The 17,427-nt window shown below is 33.8% G+C and overlaps 1 protein-coding gene and 1 long non-coding RNA gene across 2 annotated transcripts; one reads left to right on the forward strand and one right to left on the reverse strand.

Annotated features, from left to right (window-relative positions):
* Nucleotides 1–5,008: 5,008 nt before the first annotated feature.
* LOC142636127 (CBL-interacting serine/threonine-protein kinase 12-like) lies at nt 5,009–7,001 on the reverse strand. The gene has a single exon (XM_075810218.1). The coding sequence runs from the start codon at nt 6,745–6,747 to the stop codon at nt 5,278–5,280; it is 1,470 nt and encodes a 489-aa protein (XP_075666333.1). The 5' UTR covers nt 6,748–7,001; the 3' UTR covers nt 5,009–5,277.
* A 5,234-nt stretch (nt 7,002–12,235) lies between these two features.
* Nucleotides 12,236–14,553, forward strand: LOC142636128 (uncharacterized). Its single transcript, XR_012844259.1, has 3 exons — nt 12,236–12,300; nt 12,418–12,538; nt 13,942–14,553. It is a non-coding gene; the product is annotated as an uncharacterized LOC142636128 (long non-coding RNA).
* The last annotated feature ends 2,874 nt before the right edge of the window (nt 14,554–17,427 follow it).

Raw genomic sequence — 17,427 nt, forward strand, 5'->3', positions numbered from 1 at the left:
CTTCACGTCTCAAAACTTCCAATGATTTTTAAGTTTGTGATAAGCGATGTCCTCTTTCACTTCTTTCTTATCGTGAGACTTTTCTTCAATTCTTCCCTGTTCATTGGAATATAGAAAAGTAGACTTTTAAAAAGAAAATGACGTTTGGATAACAGTATTTCATTCTGTTCCCACGATTTGATAAATGCTGAGCTAATGAAATGAAAGCCGAAGCCCTCTCAGTTGAAAATTATGTATTGGTGGTCCACCCAAACATTAAAGAATACACGCATTAAAACAAAACTAAATTGAATAAATGTATCACCTACATTGACGTGACCAAATTGATCGTTGTAGAGGCAGAGCTGGCGAAAAGGTATCCGTAGAAAAAGATGTGTGTATACTGTAAAGCAAATTTGGACAGATCATGAAGTCAAAATTACAGACTTCTTTAAGTTTTAACACCTACTACCATAGTACCATATGTGTTGCCTACTTGCCTTGCCATGGATCTCCACCTGTTCTTTTTGTTGAAATCTTTTGCTAATTTTTTTTCTCAGCTGATTTTGGATTCTGTCTACATTTGAATATTGTTGCCACGGAAATGGGAAATTTCACGAGCTTTACCCCACCATATTTAATTTGATTTGGAATGTGAAAGATAATTGGAAATTGAATTCCACGATGTGTACTATCCTATTAGTAGGTTAATCTTTAGGCTATAAGTAGTTTTAAAACAGTTAAAGACGGCGGGAAGGCTTTAGTTTATGGCTTTGGACTTTAAATTATTAAGTAATGCCTTGTAAGTTAAGATTTGGCGAAATTACATCATTGGTGCCTGAAATTTGCTCTATGTGCGCAATTGGTCCCTCAAGTTTGAAGCGAGCACAATTAGTCCTTTAAGTTTCAAAACTAAATTGTATTGGTTCTTTTACTAACTACTGTTAACGGTGTGGTTAATGGAATAATGACTTGACATTTTTTAAATGATGTGGCATTTTTTAATTAAAAAAATTATAAACTAAATTTACATGTGGGTAAAAATATTCAGGCTAAATTAAAAAAATTACTTTCTGTTGTAAAGAACTTAGAACCCACAACGGAAGAGAAGGTGAGAGAGGGAAGAAGCTTAACCCAGCCGCCGCCTAGAATTCCATGTCGTTGCTGCCACCGGTAATAGCCCAAGTCGTAGCTGCCGTCGGCGACAGCACAGACATATAAAGATTCATTTGAAACACACTCTCTGCTTTGGCAAAAGCCAAAAGCCCCTTATGATTTTAGTACAACCACCACAGCCAAAAGCCTCAAACAGAGAGAGTGGAAAAAGAAAATTCATTTCCGTCATTTTCATCTTCATCGTACTCAATAGTCAGTTAGTCACAGCAACATACGCGTAGAATTCACCTTGGTTTATGAGAGACAGTCAACAAAAAACAAAACCCATGTTTCTCAAAAAAAAAAACAAACCAAAAACAAAACCCATCATTCTTTGAATTCTCCAAAACCCAGGTTGGTTTTCTCAGCTCTTATATTGGTCTTTGATTATTTTTTTTTGCTTATTTCTTATTTTGGAGCTGACCCATTTGATATTTATGCAAAAGATTTGTGGGTTTTACTTTTCTTAACTTTATCTTTCAAAGATCATGTTCATCTCTAGTTTAATCTTATGGGTATTGCCGGAGGCAACAAGGGCTGGATTTCAAGCGGCGGCTAATTTTTTTAATTTAGCCATGAATATTTTTTCCCACATGTATTAGTTTGTAATTTTTTTAATTAAAAAAATATCAAGTCATTGTTCCGTTAGCCACGTAAGTAACACCGTTAATAGCAGTTAGTAAAAGGACCAATACAACTCAATTTTCCGTTAATAGCAGTTAGTAAAATGACCAATATAACTCAGTTTTAAAACTTAAGAGACTAATTGTGTTCGCTTCAAACTTGAAGGATCAATTGCACACACAGGGTAAACTTCAGGGACTAATAGTATACTTTCGCCTTAAAATTTCCTATTCTTCACCCTAATCTTTAATATGCTTTTTTTTTTTCATTAAATTTGAATTCCCCATTTGGCAATCAACAACTTCAACAATCATCTACTAATGCCCCTATACTCTCGATTGCTGTTTGCATTACACAGTAACCTGACAGAGAGCATCCCAGATTCGAATACAAAAGAATTGCTCACAAGTATAGGCAGGGTATGTGTTATGCGGATCCCACTTCTTAGTTGCCTTAAGTTTTACAATTCCATAATCAGATGTTAATAGAGAGTCTCTAAACACAAAAATTGACAGCTGCTGATATGGCAAATTGTTTCTCTTTTTTTTTTTTTTTTGGGTAAATTCTCAATATTGATTTCGGCAATGAATCCAAATGAAAATCAGTAAAACCTTACAAACTTAGCCGAATAAAAAAAAAAAATAATAAAATAAAAAAACATTTACAACCCTGCATCATTTTGAGATTGACATAATTAACAACCTTATAATACAAAGGGGGATTCCCCCACTGACATACAAAAAGGGCTTCCCCCACTTACTACCAAAAGTATGGTTCTGTTATATGAGGCATTCTCAGTCATTAGAGGATAATACCAAAACAGAAGCTGCAAAAAAGACAAATTGTGTCTCTAATAAAAGCAGAACAGTCCTGAATGGAACAAAAAATTTTAAAATAGGGAACCACATGGAAGTCCCCAGAAGAGACCTGAATGGAACTTAAAATTTAATAACGAGTAAGCACATGCCATGGGGCATTGCCCCCATATAGATAGCTGCGACTAAACTGCGCATCTATGTTATAATGTGTCCATCAATGTCCTATATTTGGAAAGATAAAAACTAAAATATTGCCAAACTTCTTCTGTGCATTGTAATCTTTCCAGAATTTCTGATTCATGTTGTGTATGCAACCCTCGTGCCAATAAGGGGCCTACATTCAATGATGAGAAAGACCTAGCTAATTGCTTGGCCAAACTGCAACATCTTCAAATCAAGGACAACGTTCGCTCAATCCAGTACAAATTTAGTTGGCATCATCAAGAAAATTTTAATATTGAAAATTCAATAACACAACGGTTGTTACAGTACCATGCATGATGTATCAACCTTACTGATAAAATATCCACTCAATCCTGCTCCAGGTTCAGTTGGTATCAATATCATGAACAAACTATTACAGCAATATCACAGATATCTGAGCATGCCACTAACACATGCATGGCCAAACCCGAAGTCTGATTGTCACACGCTTTTTCGTTTAGCTTTTAGCTTAATTTGCTTATGTACTATTTTTTTATACCTCACCTTTTTTTCGATTACAAGTATATTTTAGCTGCTTTTATTGGTTCTCATATGAACCACCACTGACATCATTTTTTTATTTATTACGAACAATCTGCCACATCAGCTGTTGTGAAAGTCTAAACTTTCTCTAAGTTGATGCCAAATGGATGCTGAAGATGTGTGAGGTAGCAAACATAATGAAATAAATTGGATTTCTATTTTAGAAAAATTAAATTAACTTGCTTCGAGGATATACATGTCAATACGTCATTCATTTCCTTTTAGCAATCCTAAGGAGATTTGTATACCAAGCACTCAAATTGAAAAAATATACCTCTCCAATTTAAACTATATTCACCATAGTCCATACTCAACTTTCAAAGAAAAGAAACACAAAACAAAACAAGAACACAGCCAAGGTCTCTCATTTCAGTGACTCTAGGCATAGATCCAGGGCAGGCAGTAGTCCATGGCTTCATGTCACTCATCTCCATTGAGAAAAAGTAATCTATCTCCAGAGAACCGGCCAGATTCAGACAATCAGGGTAAGACTTGCAAAATACTTTGTGATGCCATGCGCTATTTATCAGTGATAGAGTTTTGGCATGCATATTAGCAATGTAGAATTAATAGACAGACAGGAGATGTGACATGAATAATTCTGACCGATGATTACTTGGCTATATAAATCCTACTAGATTTGACCGCATCTCCTTATGTACTCTTCAGGGTGTCTATCATGTGCACCAACATTTCACCAAAATTAGGTGATAAATCAACTTCCCTCTTTCATTTACACCAAACAATGCCCCCGCATGATTGCATTGCAATTCATCTTGCACATCTAAAGAAATCAGGGTTTCCATCACAACTCATTTAGGTTGTATTTGAGCACCCAACAATAAAAGGTGGAAAGCAAAACTATTCTTATCAAGAAAAGCAAGCATAAAGTGATATCAGAAGTAACAATGAACAAAATATGATTCCCATTAAAAGTAGCTTTAGACCAGGATCCCTGCATATATACTGCCCTCCATCATCTAAGTTTCCCAAGCACATTTCACGACCTCGGTTGTTCAACTTAACATCAACAACTTCATCCACTAGCCTTTACATAAAATCAAACTCTACTGCTATATAGTGGCATCCTTTGACTGATCCAAATTCAACTATCCACTAGTTCTTCTCTATTTGAACTCATTACAAATTCCTAATCATTGGAATAATTTCTCACATTAGCAAATGTGATATCCCACTAGACTACATACAAAGAAATGCAATTTTCATGAAAGCTGTTCTTGAATCCATTAAGTCCAGGATTCCATCTCATACTTCTAATTCTGTATAAAAATACAGTCACTTCTCCATAACCCCCATTTACTTTATCAACCATTCAGATGAGTACTGCCCTTTCCCAAATTCAAACTAATCATCAAGTGCAATATCTACATTCAGAATGTGAAAAGTGCTATTAACCTTCTAAACATCCTCCCACAAAATCTCTTAACCTTGTCACATTTGACAAATTGCGGATAGAGGCCAAAAATAACAGATATAGCACATTCCCCATATGAAATTCAGTAGCAAATTTTACTTAAAAATTGAAGGATTTTAATTCCCCACTTGCTACCATAGTAGAATGAACTTAAATAACAGTCCCAATCTAGTTGCAGTTTGTAATTCCACAAAATGAACCATTAGTACTAACTAGTAATACACATTCAGCAACCCAACAAGATGGAAAGTAGAAAAACTGTACTCCATTCTTTATAAATTTTATCTAGGATTTCTCGGTGCAACAATAAAATACGAAATTAGATGAATATAAAGTTCCTAAGTAACACAACAGAACATTCAAAGAAAAGAAAAACATATATCATATACTACATTTTAGCAAAAGAAAAAAGCTGAGGCAGAAAGAGAAAAAAGAAAAGCATACCCTTTTCCCTTCCTTTCTCCATCTCTCTCTCTCTCTCTCTCTCTCTCTCTTTTTACTCTCTCTTTCACTCCCACTCTATTCAGTATCCGAAGGAGGATATGAAGGCGGGTATGAAGAAGTATCTGAAAATGAAGAACCACCACCACTAGCACCAGCAGCAGTTGCCTCAGCTTCTTCTAGCATCAAATTCTGCAACCCGGGTCTCAATTCGTTGTTACAGAAATCATCATACTCTCCTTTATCCCCTCCTTTCTTCTTCACTTCTAGCACCACCAAACTTGGCGTCAATTCGAAAATCTCAGCCGCAATCGTCAATGGCCCCTTAATTCCTTCCCTTGACCCCTCCAAGCTCACCCTGCAATCCTTCTTCCTCACTGTAAAGCTCACCAGCTTCGCTATCTCCTCCAATTTCGATATAATCCTCGATACAGGCGCACCCGATACAAACCTCGACTCATCCCCACCTTCTTCAAACAACCCTGATAAATCAAACCCGCGTGAGAACGATATTATATCGAAGGCATTCAAGCTAGCCGGCCTCGGCAACGCGCTCACCCTCCTCGGCCTCCTAGCAGCCTCAAACCCCGATTCTGATTCCGTCTCCGATAGAGACGAAACCGAATCATTATCATCATCCTCCTCCTCCTCCTGTTCCTTCTCATCCTCCACATTACACACCCTATCGTCCTCTATGTAAAACTTGATGTGCTTAAAACCCTTCTTGAACCACCGATTCTCCATGATTTCCGGGATCGTAAACCGGGTTTCGGGGTTTGTATCAAGAAGCCGAGATAATAGCCGAATCAACTCAGGCGAAAACCACCGAGGACACCGAAACTCACCCTTGTAAATCTTCTTATACATAGACATAATGTTCTGGTCATGAAAAGGCAAATACCCAGCCATCAAAACGAAGAGCACAACCCCACAAGACCAAATGTCAACCTTACCAGCCTCGTAACCCTTTCGACCCAAAACCTCGGGAGCTACATAAGCAGGTGTACCACAAAACGTGTGAAACAGCCCGTCTTGTCGAATCTGATCGGACACGGCACTGAGTCCGAAATCCGAGACTTTCAGATCTCCATTATCGTCGAGCAAGAGATTCTCGGGTTTAAGGTCGCGGTGATAAACCCCACGCGAGTGGCAAAAAGCGACGGCCGAGATCAATTGCTGGAAGTACTTACGAGCTATGTCCTCTTTCAGCCGACCTTTGGCAACCTTGTTGAACAGCTCGCCGCCTCGTACGTACTCCATGACGAAGTAGATTTTGGATTTCGTCGCCATGACTTCGAAGAGTTGCACGATGTTCGGGTGTCGGACACGCCGGAGGATCGAGATCTCGCGCTTGATGTGAGCGATGAGACCCCCTTTCAGGATTTTCTCCTTGTCGATTACCTTGATGGCCACGCTTTCGTTGGTTTTCACGTTTCGAGCGTGGTACACTTTCGCGAAGGTACCATGGCCTAGGAGTTTTCCCACCTCGTACCGCCCTAACAGAAGGGCTTGCGCTTCTTTCTTCGTTGTGCTTTTGTTGTTTGCCATTTCTTTTTCCTTTTTTTTGTTTTGAAACGCAAATGAGAACTTTTTCTTTTAGAAATGGAATGAAGAAATGAAATTATGGAACGAAAGGGTTTTTGTTTGTGGTGGTGGTAGTGATGGTGGTGGACCTAGCTTTTGTCGTGGTTTGTGTTTGTGATGATGTACATTTCCATAGGGTTGGCCTATAGGTCTAGCTAAAATATATAAATATATATATGGGTCTCTTATTTTCTCATTTGGTTTTTTTGCGTAAAAAATTGAGAGATGAAGTGGGTTGGTTGGGTTTGTGAGTTGAGAGATTCCTTTTATAAGGGTATATGCTATTGAATTTTCTTTTTCTTTTTAGTGATAAATATAAATAAGTGAAAGTTTCGCATTTGTGGTCAGTGTTCTCTTCTCAATATAGCATGAAACTACCTCAGTTATAGTGGGGTTTACTACTACTTAAATTCACAACTCTCAAACTTATAGGTGTAACTAGTCACAAAGAATTTATAGCATTAAACGACGTACTCGGGAATTGACAGTTGTATACTATTGATACTTGCTAATTATTAGTAATTAAGACTCATGGTCATTGTTCTTTGTCCAATATGGCAAGAGATTGGCTGAGTAATAGTGGGATTTACTATTACTTGAACTTACAATTTCCAAACTTACAGTTGTAATTAGTTATAAAGATATTCTACCACTAAACAATGTATTTGGGAGATGAGGGTTGTATGTTATATTGCTATTGCTATTGCTATTGATACTATTTGCTAACTACTAGTAATTGAATTTGACTGCCACTATGTGCCAAGCTATCTTTTTTTTTTTTTAAATTTCTGCAATTTCTAATTCAGTCTATGTTAAGTCTGTTTCTTCCTCGTCTTTGCCACGTAAGTTCATTGCAAGTTTACAAAAACATTGCGTGGACCATGACTTCCTGTGCAAATCACCACCTTATGACCATTTTATAGTTTTTTTTTTTTTTAATGACGAATAGATTATTTGAAAAAAAAATATATGTATCACTGGTTTTGAATAGTGGAAAAGTTTGACAAGTTCATTTGCTAAAATAAATCGCGGCCCAAGATACGAGAATAGTAGGTTCTAGGAAAGCTACTGACTGAATCATTATTGCTTAAATCATTTTTTTTTTTTTGGTAGAAATTGCTTAAATCATTTCAATTGGAAGGTATACTGTCATAGTGAGATTTTGTCAGCTAGATGGGATTCTTTACCATTTTTTTATTATAAATAAAACAAAGCTTTTGAAATAATAATTATTCTTATTATTATTATTATTTTTTTTTTTTATGAGGCAGGTTTCATGATAATAGCACTTCATCAAGACAATATAAATTAGTACTGTATTGAATTTCCCATGAAAAACACTGTCACTATGCTTTAGTTGTCTCATTTGAAAGGAATAAAATTCACCTCAAAACCATGGGTAATTCTCATCATCAGATCTTTAAACTATTTTTGCATTATGAATACATTTATTAGCTTTTGCTGAATTTTTTTTTTTAAGTGTGCTAAAATATATTTCTATTATAAAAAAGTAAGAAAGAAGTGAAGTTTTAAATAACTGCATATAAAAAAAATAAAAATAAAAAGAAAGCCTTATAACCTAATACCAAACAAAAACAAATGGTTGAAAATAAAATTTCTAGAAGTCGTAACTGTAGAATTGTTGAACTCCTAACCATTCAAATTAGTGGATTGAAATTTTTTACATTATCAAATTTTAAATAAATGTTGTTTATTCAAATTATTGACAACATGGTAAAAATCTAAATCATTCACTTAGTCATAAATGATTAGGATTTTCCCTTTAATTAATGATTAGGAATCGTAGTCAAATTGGGGCATATCGGTAAAATATGAAATTTTAACATTTCTTTCTCTCATTAATGAGTCACAAAGAAGAAATGTTTCAAATATAGAGATGTCCCATGAGGACCAAGAGGGACACAGCATATTTTTGCTAATAGAGAGACACAGCATATATTTTCTTACCAAACTGTCACCATTTTTATTGCATGGCTTAGCTAGCACTAGCATGAACATTTTTCAGTCTCATAATTAATGTTGCTGTCATGTATTCGTGCATTACACGTAGTATTAACTCATTTGCATAATTGCATTACAAATCATAATAAGTGTTCCCACAGTGTAACTTAAGAAATACCCCTCACCAAACAAAGGATCACCGTTGATCTTGCATAATCAGACATTAAAATAAAAAATCCATCTTCGGTTTGAAGCCACTAAAGATTTATTATAGCAAGAAAAAAAAAATCATTAAATGCACTCACATATAGTATATATTTGGTGGGTCATATTTTATATTTTGAGGGCGGTGTACAAAGTGGTGGGCGGCGTATTGGAAATTATGAATCACAAGAAGCAAAGCCTCATGGTGTCGCCCTTGGGAGAAGCAATTCAAAATTCAAATTAATTGTCGGTGCAACACGCAAAATTGAAGGCTGTAGAGACTTGAAGTAGACGTATAAAATACCTGTAGATGAATTTTCACGAGATAAAAATTAGTATTAGCAACAACAAAAAGAATAAAAAGACTACGTTAAATTAAAACCATAATAACACGCTAACTTTGGTGTGTTTTACTATTTTGTTGATTTCATGAATTTAATTACTGTAATATTTTATTATTTTGAAAATGTTATGTCCACAACATTTTCACAATACTTTCACAACAAATTATATGTGACAAGTTGTTACTTGCTGTTACTAGTAGATAAGAAAGTAATTTTAGTGGTGAATTCAAATTAAAAACTTGTAATAACTTGCCAATTAAAATTTGTCATGAAAATATTGTAAAAATATTGTGCAAGTAACACTTCTTTTATAATTTTAGACAGTAGAGTAGGATAGGATATATATATATATATATGTGTGTGTGTGTGTGTGTGTGTGTGATTAATTTAAACGTTAAAATGATCAAAGAAGATACAATAAGGTACATTTAAAAAACTAATTGAAAAGCCATAACAAGGTAATTAGGATTTTTTTTTTTTTTGGCTGAATAACAAGGTAATTAGGATTAGGAAGAGAAAATGGAAGAAGTTAATTAAAAGTGTATTTAAATTGACAGAGCATTTTTAAAAAATAAAAAACTGATGTCGGTAGAGCATAATATGAGTGTGATGTATTGGGGGCGTTTGGTACATATGTTTAAACACATGTTTTAAACGGTGATGTATGCAAGATCAACGCTCCTAACTCATTTTCACATACTTTTTTTCCCACACGTATTTTTAAAAAATACAAATAATGTTACCAAATGGCCCCTTGATGATTACAAATTGGGAAATGGGAAATCAAAAGGATTAAAGAGTTGGCCCCATGCTTCCGTGTAACGGAAACAAAGAAAAGAAGGTGAGTAGAAGGTTGAGAAAGGGAAATTTAAAAGGTTCAAAGATAGAGAGATATTTTATAAGAGAACCTTTAGATTAACAAGTTTTATGTTGTTTGCAAATTGCAAGATAAAGAAAGATTAGGTTTGGACGCAATAGTTTCTAACATTTAAAGTTGAGCAACATCGGTCACCCAAAAAGGAAAACTTGTGAAGTAAAAAATGCCCCCATGGAAGATGAAAATTAGAAAACTGAGTGTATAAGTTTTAGCTACAATATAAACATTGCTTGCAAAGATAAAGTAAAATGAGGTCTTGGACAGAATAAGTAATAACATGATTTATCATGTGTGATTTACACTTGTTTGTTTCGTTTCAAGTGTTTGGTGTGATATGTAAAAAATTTCAAACACAAACCACACCAAAACCAGCAACTAAGCTATCAAAGGCAGCAGTGCAACAACCAGATTGTCTGCTTCAGTCACCGTATGGGAGGGAGAGTCACTGTGTGTATATTTTACCAAGTTTTTAAAAGTAAAATATTTTACAACATTTAATAAAAGATTTTATAGTTTATGAAAAACATATTCAAATTTGACCAAATTTTACGATGAAACAAACACGGTAAAATGATGAAAATATTTTCCATAAAACGTTTTATAATGAAACAAATGAAGCATAACATGAAAAGTGAATGCAATCCCATCAATGAGATTAATGTGAATGTAATCCAATAAAATTAGAATGTTAAAAGAAAGGAAATTTTCCAATTTTGCTAAGAATCATTCTAACAAATTATAGGTCCGTTTGGATATATCTTATTTTGCTGAAAACTGAAAATTGAAAATTAAAAACACTGTAGCAAAATAATTTTTAAATGGGTGAATAGTGCTGTGTGACCTATTTTTAATATTTTTTCTGAATAAAGTGATTGTGGGTCCCGTGAACAGTGCATGAACAGTATGTGAACAGTGCATGAATAGTATGTGAACAGTCACTTTGTCCCCTAAAGCTGAAACGCATACAAAAAAAATAAAAAAGAGGAAAATGCTGAAAACGCAGATGTAGGTTCATCCGGATCCAAACACATACTATATTTAGTTTATAGATAATCAGCAGAGATCAACCATTAATGGTAAAATGTATCTCATATGAACCTAGTTCACTAAGTTGTCTTTTATGTTTTAGTTATATTATTACTTTTTTGAGAAGGAAGCTAAATACTATTATTAAAGAAGATCGGCATAAATTGTATTGGCATCATACATGTACTCAGCTTAATTACTCTTCATGTCCATCTCTTTGTCGAGTCTGTCACAAGAACAAGAAATTTCTTGCTCTTTGCCTGCATTTCCAACTTGCTTTTCTTTCCCACAAAAATGTTGAGTTTTGGACTTTTGGGAAACCATAACTAGTGTATGTTCTTTTTTTCTTTTAAAGTCCAAATAAAAAAATGAAACGGGTTTTGTCCACCAAATTGAACTCACCAGATTTGATAAATCAAACCTTATCGTAGATTGAGTCTTTCACTTTTGTTATAGTCTATACTCTATAGAAATAAAGAGAACAAATTTAGGCTATTATTTAGAGTTTAACCTTGGGATTTAGGATTTCTGATGAATTCTTTTACTCGGAAGAGAGGGCGCTGGTGGATTTCAGCCCCAATTGTAATAATGATGAAGATGACCTAAAGTTAAGACAAATTACTTAGATTTATAGTTGGGCTTTTAGCAATGCTTTAAAAATATTTTGGCCCTCCCATAAAATAAAATTAAAAAAAAAAAAAATTGGCCCAAAAATAGGGCCTTTATCCATTCTCCCTCAACAAAACTAGAGGGCCTAAAAAAATAATAATAATAATAAAAAAAAAAAAAAAAGTTAAACTGAATGGACTGACTGAAACGAGTTCATTTGTGAATTTGATTTTCTTAGAATTGGAATACTCAGTTTCGGTTTAGCATAGTGGTTAGGGCACGCGTATTCACGCGTTTAACCCAGGGTCGAGCCCTAATAAATCTGTTTTTATTTTATTCTATCCTTATTATAACAAAACTACGTCGTTTTGGTTTTGTTTTATTACTCTTATTTTTTAATTTCTTCATTTCTTCATTCTCTGTCTGTGACTCTCACGTGAGTCAAGATCAAGTTGCAGACGACGACTCCGGCGGCGAGGATTCCGACTACAGCAAGTTCGTTCTCTCTCTCTCTCTCTCTCTCATTCGATTTCTTTCTCTCTATGTCTTGGCTGAAATGGGTTTTGATTTGAGGAGGTTGAAAAAGGGTTTTTTTTTTTTTGGTCTCAAAAGCTTCTTATCAAAAGCGGGGGCACCATCTTGAATTCAAATCTTCAAAATCTCCAACCACGTACTTGCTAACGTTAGAGTGTTTTTTCGTAGTTTAGGATTCTTTTGGACTTCACAATCACAGGTACTAATGCTATTCATTGGCTACCAGAAGTTATCTAAATTTTACTAAACTCATGCTTTATTCCTAGTTATCTAACGTTTTAATCTTTTTTTTTTTTTTTTTATAAGTAACGTTCTAACGTTTTAATCTAATTTTTTTTTGTTTTTGTTTACTTTGCTATTGACATTTGCTATGAATGACATTTACTATCAATGTACCGATGAGGAAGAATTTGATTAAAGTCGAGCAAAAGAGAAGGGGTAAAAGAAAGAGCTTAAATAACATTAAAAAAAAAAATGACATGTTAATTAAGGATGTTTCAAGTTGACAAAGAGTATATGATTTTGGATACAATAGGATAGAACGGCAAAGAAAAAACCGCTAGTGGTTGACCTGATTAATCTATTAAGAATACATAGCCAATTGAAAATGTTTTGGGACTAAAGCTTTGTTATTGTCATTATTTGGTAGGAGGAGGAGATAGATAAGCGTTCTAGGTTTTATGTAATCCTTTCTTTTTCGGGGGTGGGATAAGTTGTTGAATGAGGAATCTGAATTGGTGATATTCTTATTCCACATTTTCTTGAATGGGTTATATTACACTTAAGCGATTTGGTGATTTTAATACAAGGAACTACCAGGAGTTTTGGCTCATATTCCTTTAGCAATATAAAGGGTAAAGTTGATTTTGAATGTGTTTGGAAATGTTGAATTGAGGTTTAATTCTGAACAAGATTGAGTACTTTGAAAGTTAGGAGTTGCAAAAGATTAGTAGAAGAGAAGCTTTGTGATGTACAGTTCCATTTTATGACTGCAATTATTGATTTGAGGGAGTATTCTAGATACTTGAAAATTAAGAATTACTCACAATCTGTTCATGTTCTTGTTTTAACAAAGCATTTGAGGTCAACTACCAAGCATAGTTTTGTTGAATGAGCACTAGCATTTTAATTTTTAGATATAGCCCTGTAAGAGAAAAGTGGAATTTTTTTTTTCTTTCTTTTTGGGGGTTTAAGTAATGGAATTTTATTGTGGAAAAGGAACTACCTCGTGTACAAAGGAAATACACAAAGTAGTCCTAGAGAGATACAATAAATGAAAGTTAAAGTTTAAAAGAAAGAGAAATAGTTAATTTTACATTAGAACGTATCTTACTTATATATAAAAAAATAGTATGTATCTCATTATGGCCCAAACATGGGACCATTAGTTAAATATTTTCTATTTGTCATATGGTTGAATGAAGTGCTCTAAAATGTAAGCATTCCTGGTCTGTGCTTAGCTTATCTTGAAAATTAACTTTAGAAGATGGAGGAAATTGGAAACTAGTAAATTCATGTAAAATTGATAGTGTTAGGGTATAAATCCCAGTTTTCCTGTAAAGAAAAAATTCATTCCTATATTCTTTAACATTGATGACACAGGTTAAATTTATGGGATTGAACCATGTCAGATCGATTAGAGGCATTGCCATTACCAAGGAGGCAATGGGGGTGGTCAGCCGACAAACATTTTCTAGTGGTAAAGCAAAGAAGGGCTTTAAAGGGAGTGCAGCCAGTGATGCACCAAAAGAATAAATTCTTAGCAAAGAAGTCAAGTCTACTACAGTGGTTGGTGCAGATATCCTCAAGGATAGGGCAGATCCCAAGATCCTTCCTGATTTTGAATACTCTGATTCGCCATGGCATTTGATCAATAAATGCCCATCATTGAGTGAATTAAGGAGGAAGAATACTGAAACCCTCCCTTATGAAGATCTCAAACGCTTTGTTAAGCTGGACAACTGAGCAAGGATCAAGGAAAACAACTCCCTTAAGGAAAACAACTCCCTTAAGGCCAAGAACTGAACTAAAATCTGTTTGTTTGTCAAGTCTGATTCATTTTCATCTTCTAGGATACTTTTGGGTGATTGTTTTGTATGTGTGGAAATGATCAAATGGGATTGGAACAGAGCATAAATGATTTAAAATTTCTCTGTAGCTTTGAACAGTTTATTCTAGATTTACCATGTTTAATGATGCAGAAAAGATTTGATATGTTGTCAATAGCATTGTGGCAGAGCCCTACCATGGTATTACCTTTTGCTTAACATTATAATTGGACTAGGTTGTACATTCACTTTTTACATTTTTTTTTTTATTGATCTTGAGTTCCTTTTAATTTCCCTCATGGTAGGGATTTGTTGTTCATTGCTGTTTTGAATGTTTGAAGGAATGATGTTATTTTGGTAACAATCTTCCAGAGGTGCAATATAGGGGGAATGCCTTAATCAGATCATTAATAGGACCTCCAACACGATATTTTAACTTTACAACATTATGCTTGGGGTTGGGGGCTGTGGAGCTAGACCAATTTTAGACAGGTGATTCTTGACTTTGCGAGCTGTCACTATGTGAAATCTGGTTGCAATGCAAAAGATGTATTATATTAGTTTTCAATTTACAATGCATCTTGTGGGCATTTTTCGCCATAGTTAAGATGCATTTTCTATAGGGTCCATCCCCAACTGCTGTGAGGCAAGGATACAACAATATAAGGTGCGGACATTGAGTGTGCTTAAGGCATTATTGGAATATACATAGAAGATATTGGGTTTACTACAGACTATTATATATATTCTTTATTGCATCACTCTATTGGGAGTTGGGACCTGAGTTTTGGTATTGCAATTGAACTTCATAGGTGGAAGCCAAATCCTCTTCTTGTCCACTCTTATCCACCTTCATAATTTGAACGGGGAATGGGTCTCAATCGCTTGACTTGAGGCACTTGCCCTCCAGGTCGGTCTAATTATGCAATTATTATATAGTTTGAATTAAAAAAAGTGCCAAAAAAGTTTATTTGGTCTTGGCAGCATGCCCATAGGCATGCTATGGTCTTGGTAGCCCAAAGGAGGTTATTAGACCTTAGTACCGTGCCCACAAACATGTCATGGCCTATGCTTGTGATAACATTTTCACATTACTTTTTCAATTGTGGTAGGTTCCATTATAATATTTTATTATTTTATTTTGACCTATGAGTTATTGACAACTCAGTTGTTGTAAAATGATATGACAATTCATTATTTACATCTCAATTGAATGTTCTATAGATAAACATATTTATATATTACAAAAATTAAAATCTTACTCCATACCAAAAAAAAATCCTATTTTCCTAGCATGTGAGTGACAAATAAATCACTAATTGAACTTCAATAAACAGTGTTAACTCTTCTACCATGCCATATGTTTAGGAAAATTTAGCGAACATGTGTAATAGAAAGAACAAATACAATATTATGTTTGTTTATGTACCCCAAAGAGCACATTACTACTGGATTCCAAAAAGCAAGACACACACCAGAACAAAAAATGATATTAGGATTCGGCATGTTTTGCCTAACCTATTGATCAGGAAAAGACTTACCAAAGAGTAAATTGCAAAAGTGCTAATATAATTTCAATTGATTTTAAGTGATAATGTAGGTGTACTAATATATTAGAATTGATTTTGTGTTTCTTAACCATCAAACAATGGTTTTGGGAATAATCAAGTGCTATTACATTTTAAATCAATAATGATCACAACATAACAAGATTAATATTGGTCCTCTTAACATATTAATAAACATATGTTTATGCATTTTTTTTCTAAAGGCATTCTAAAATTAGCTCTTCATTTGTTTGAAGAAAACACATACAATATCATGTAATCTTTTTCAATTTTAGGTTAAACATAAAACTTATAAATTTACTTGACAAGCGAGCCATTTTGGAGGGAAATTTTGATGTAATGCACCATATCAACAACGTGGGTAACTAGTATCATTGCTAAGCCCAGTAGAATTCGTCGACAAATTGTTGTCTAAAAAAAAAAAAACTAATCTACTATAAGGTTATATAGTTTGTATTACATAATATTATTATTGATACATAAATTAAATTACTCACTTATGTTAAAGTCTAACTACATAAAAAGTAAGGAAACATTTCCAAATAAGATTTGGGAGTTGTGAAAACCTAAAAAGACACTTATTAATTTTACTGTCCTCCTAGTTGGAGACCATTCGACCACAAATATAATTTAAAAAAGATATCCAAGGACCATTTATCCTAGGCTTTGAATCAAGTTAATTTACAATCCATATAAACAGTACTACCCTTATGATAAATTTATTTTTTTAAAATGGAAATATTAGATAATTGAGCATAAAATTCAGAATATATTCCCAATTAATATCATTTTTCTGCATTCAAATTGGTCAATTAAATAGGTCCTACACAATGCATTGAAATTAAACTCAGCCATGGGGCATGATGTGATTATAAGTTACATATAGACCACATGTTTATGACATTTTAGCAAATATATGTAATAGAAATAACAAATATGTTATGTTTATTTACGTATAACTAGCATAAAAGTAAAATGAATCAAGTACAATACCCACTCTATATTTAAAAACCAAATAATATATTCTTTATTCTTTTAATATATTCTAAAAATTACCATGACTTATTTGAAGGGTTTCATCGCAATAAGATTTTATTCACATCTTTTCTAAAAACAATGGAACATAAACAACTTAAAAAATAGTAATTACATAATCTCCAAAATTAGACCATATAATTTGGTTCGGATATGACATATATAACTATATACTAATTGTTTCAAATAGTATCCAAGCTTTTCGAGATTAATAAAAATTGGATTGATATTCAATGTATAAACATATGTGTATATTAAAAAAAGTTAGTATCCCACTTTCTTTACATTACAGTATTAACTATTCCAACTTACCACATGTTTAGAAAACTTAACTGAACATATGTAATAGATATTAGAAATATATTGGGCTTATTTATGTATGCTAGGGAACACAAATCTAGCAATTTTAGTCCCTTAGATGGTGTGGCCAAACTAAA

This window comes from Castanea sativa, chromosome 5 (assembly GCF_040712315.1).
Source record: "Castanea sativa cultivar Marrone di Chiusa Pesio chromosome 5, ASM4071231v1".
Classification (NCBI taxonomy): domain Eukaryota; kingdom Viridiplantae; phylum Streptophyta; class Magnoliopsida; order Fagales; family Fagaceae; genus Castanea; species Castanea sativa.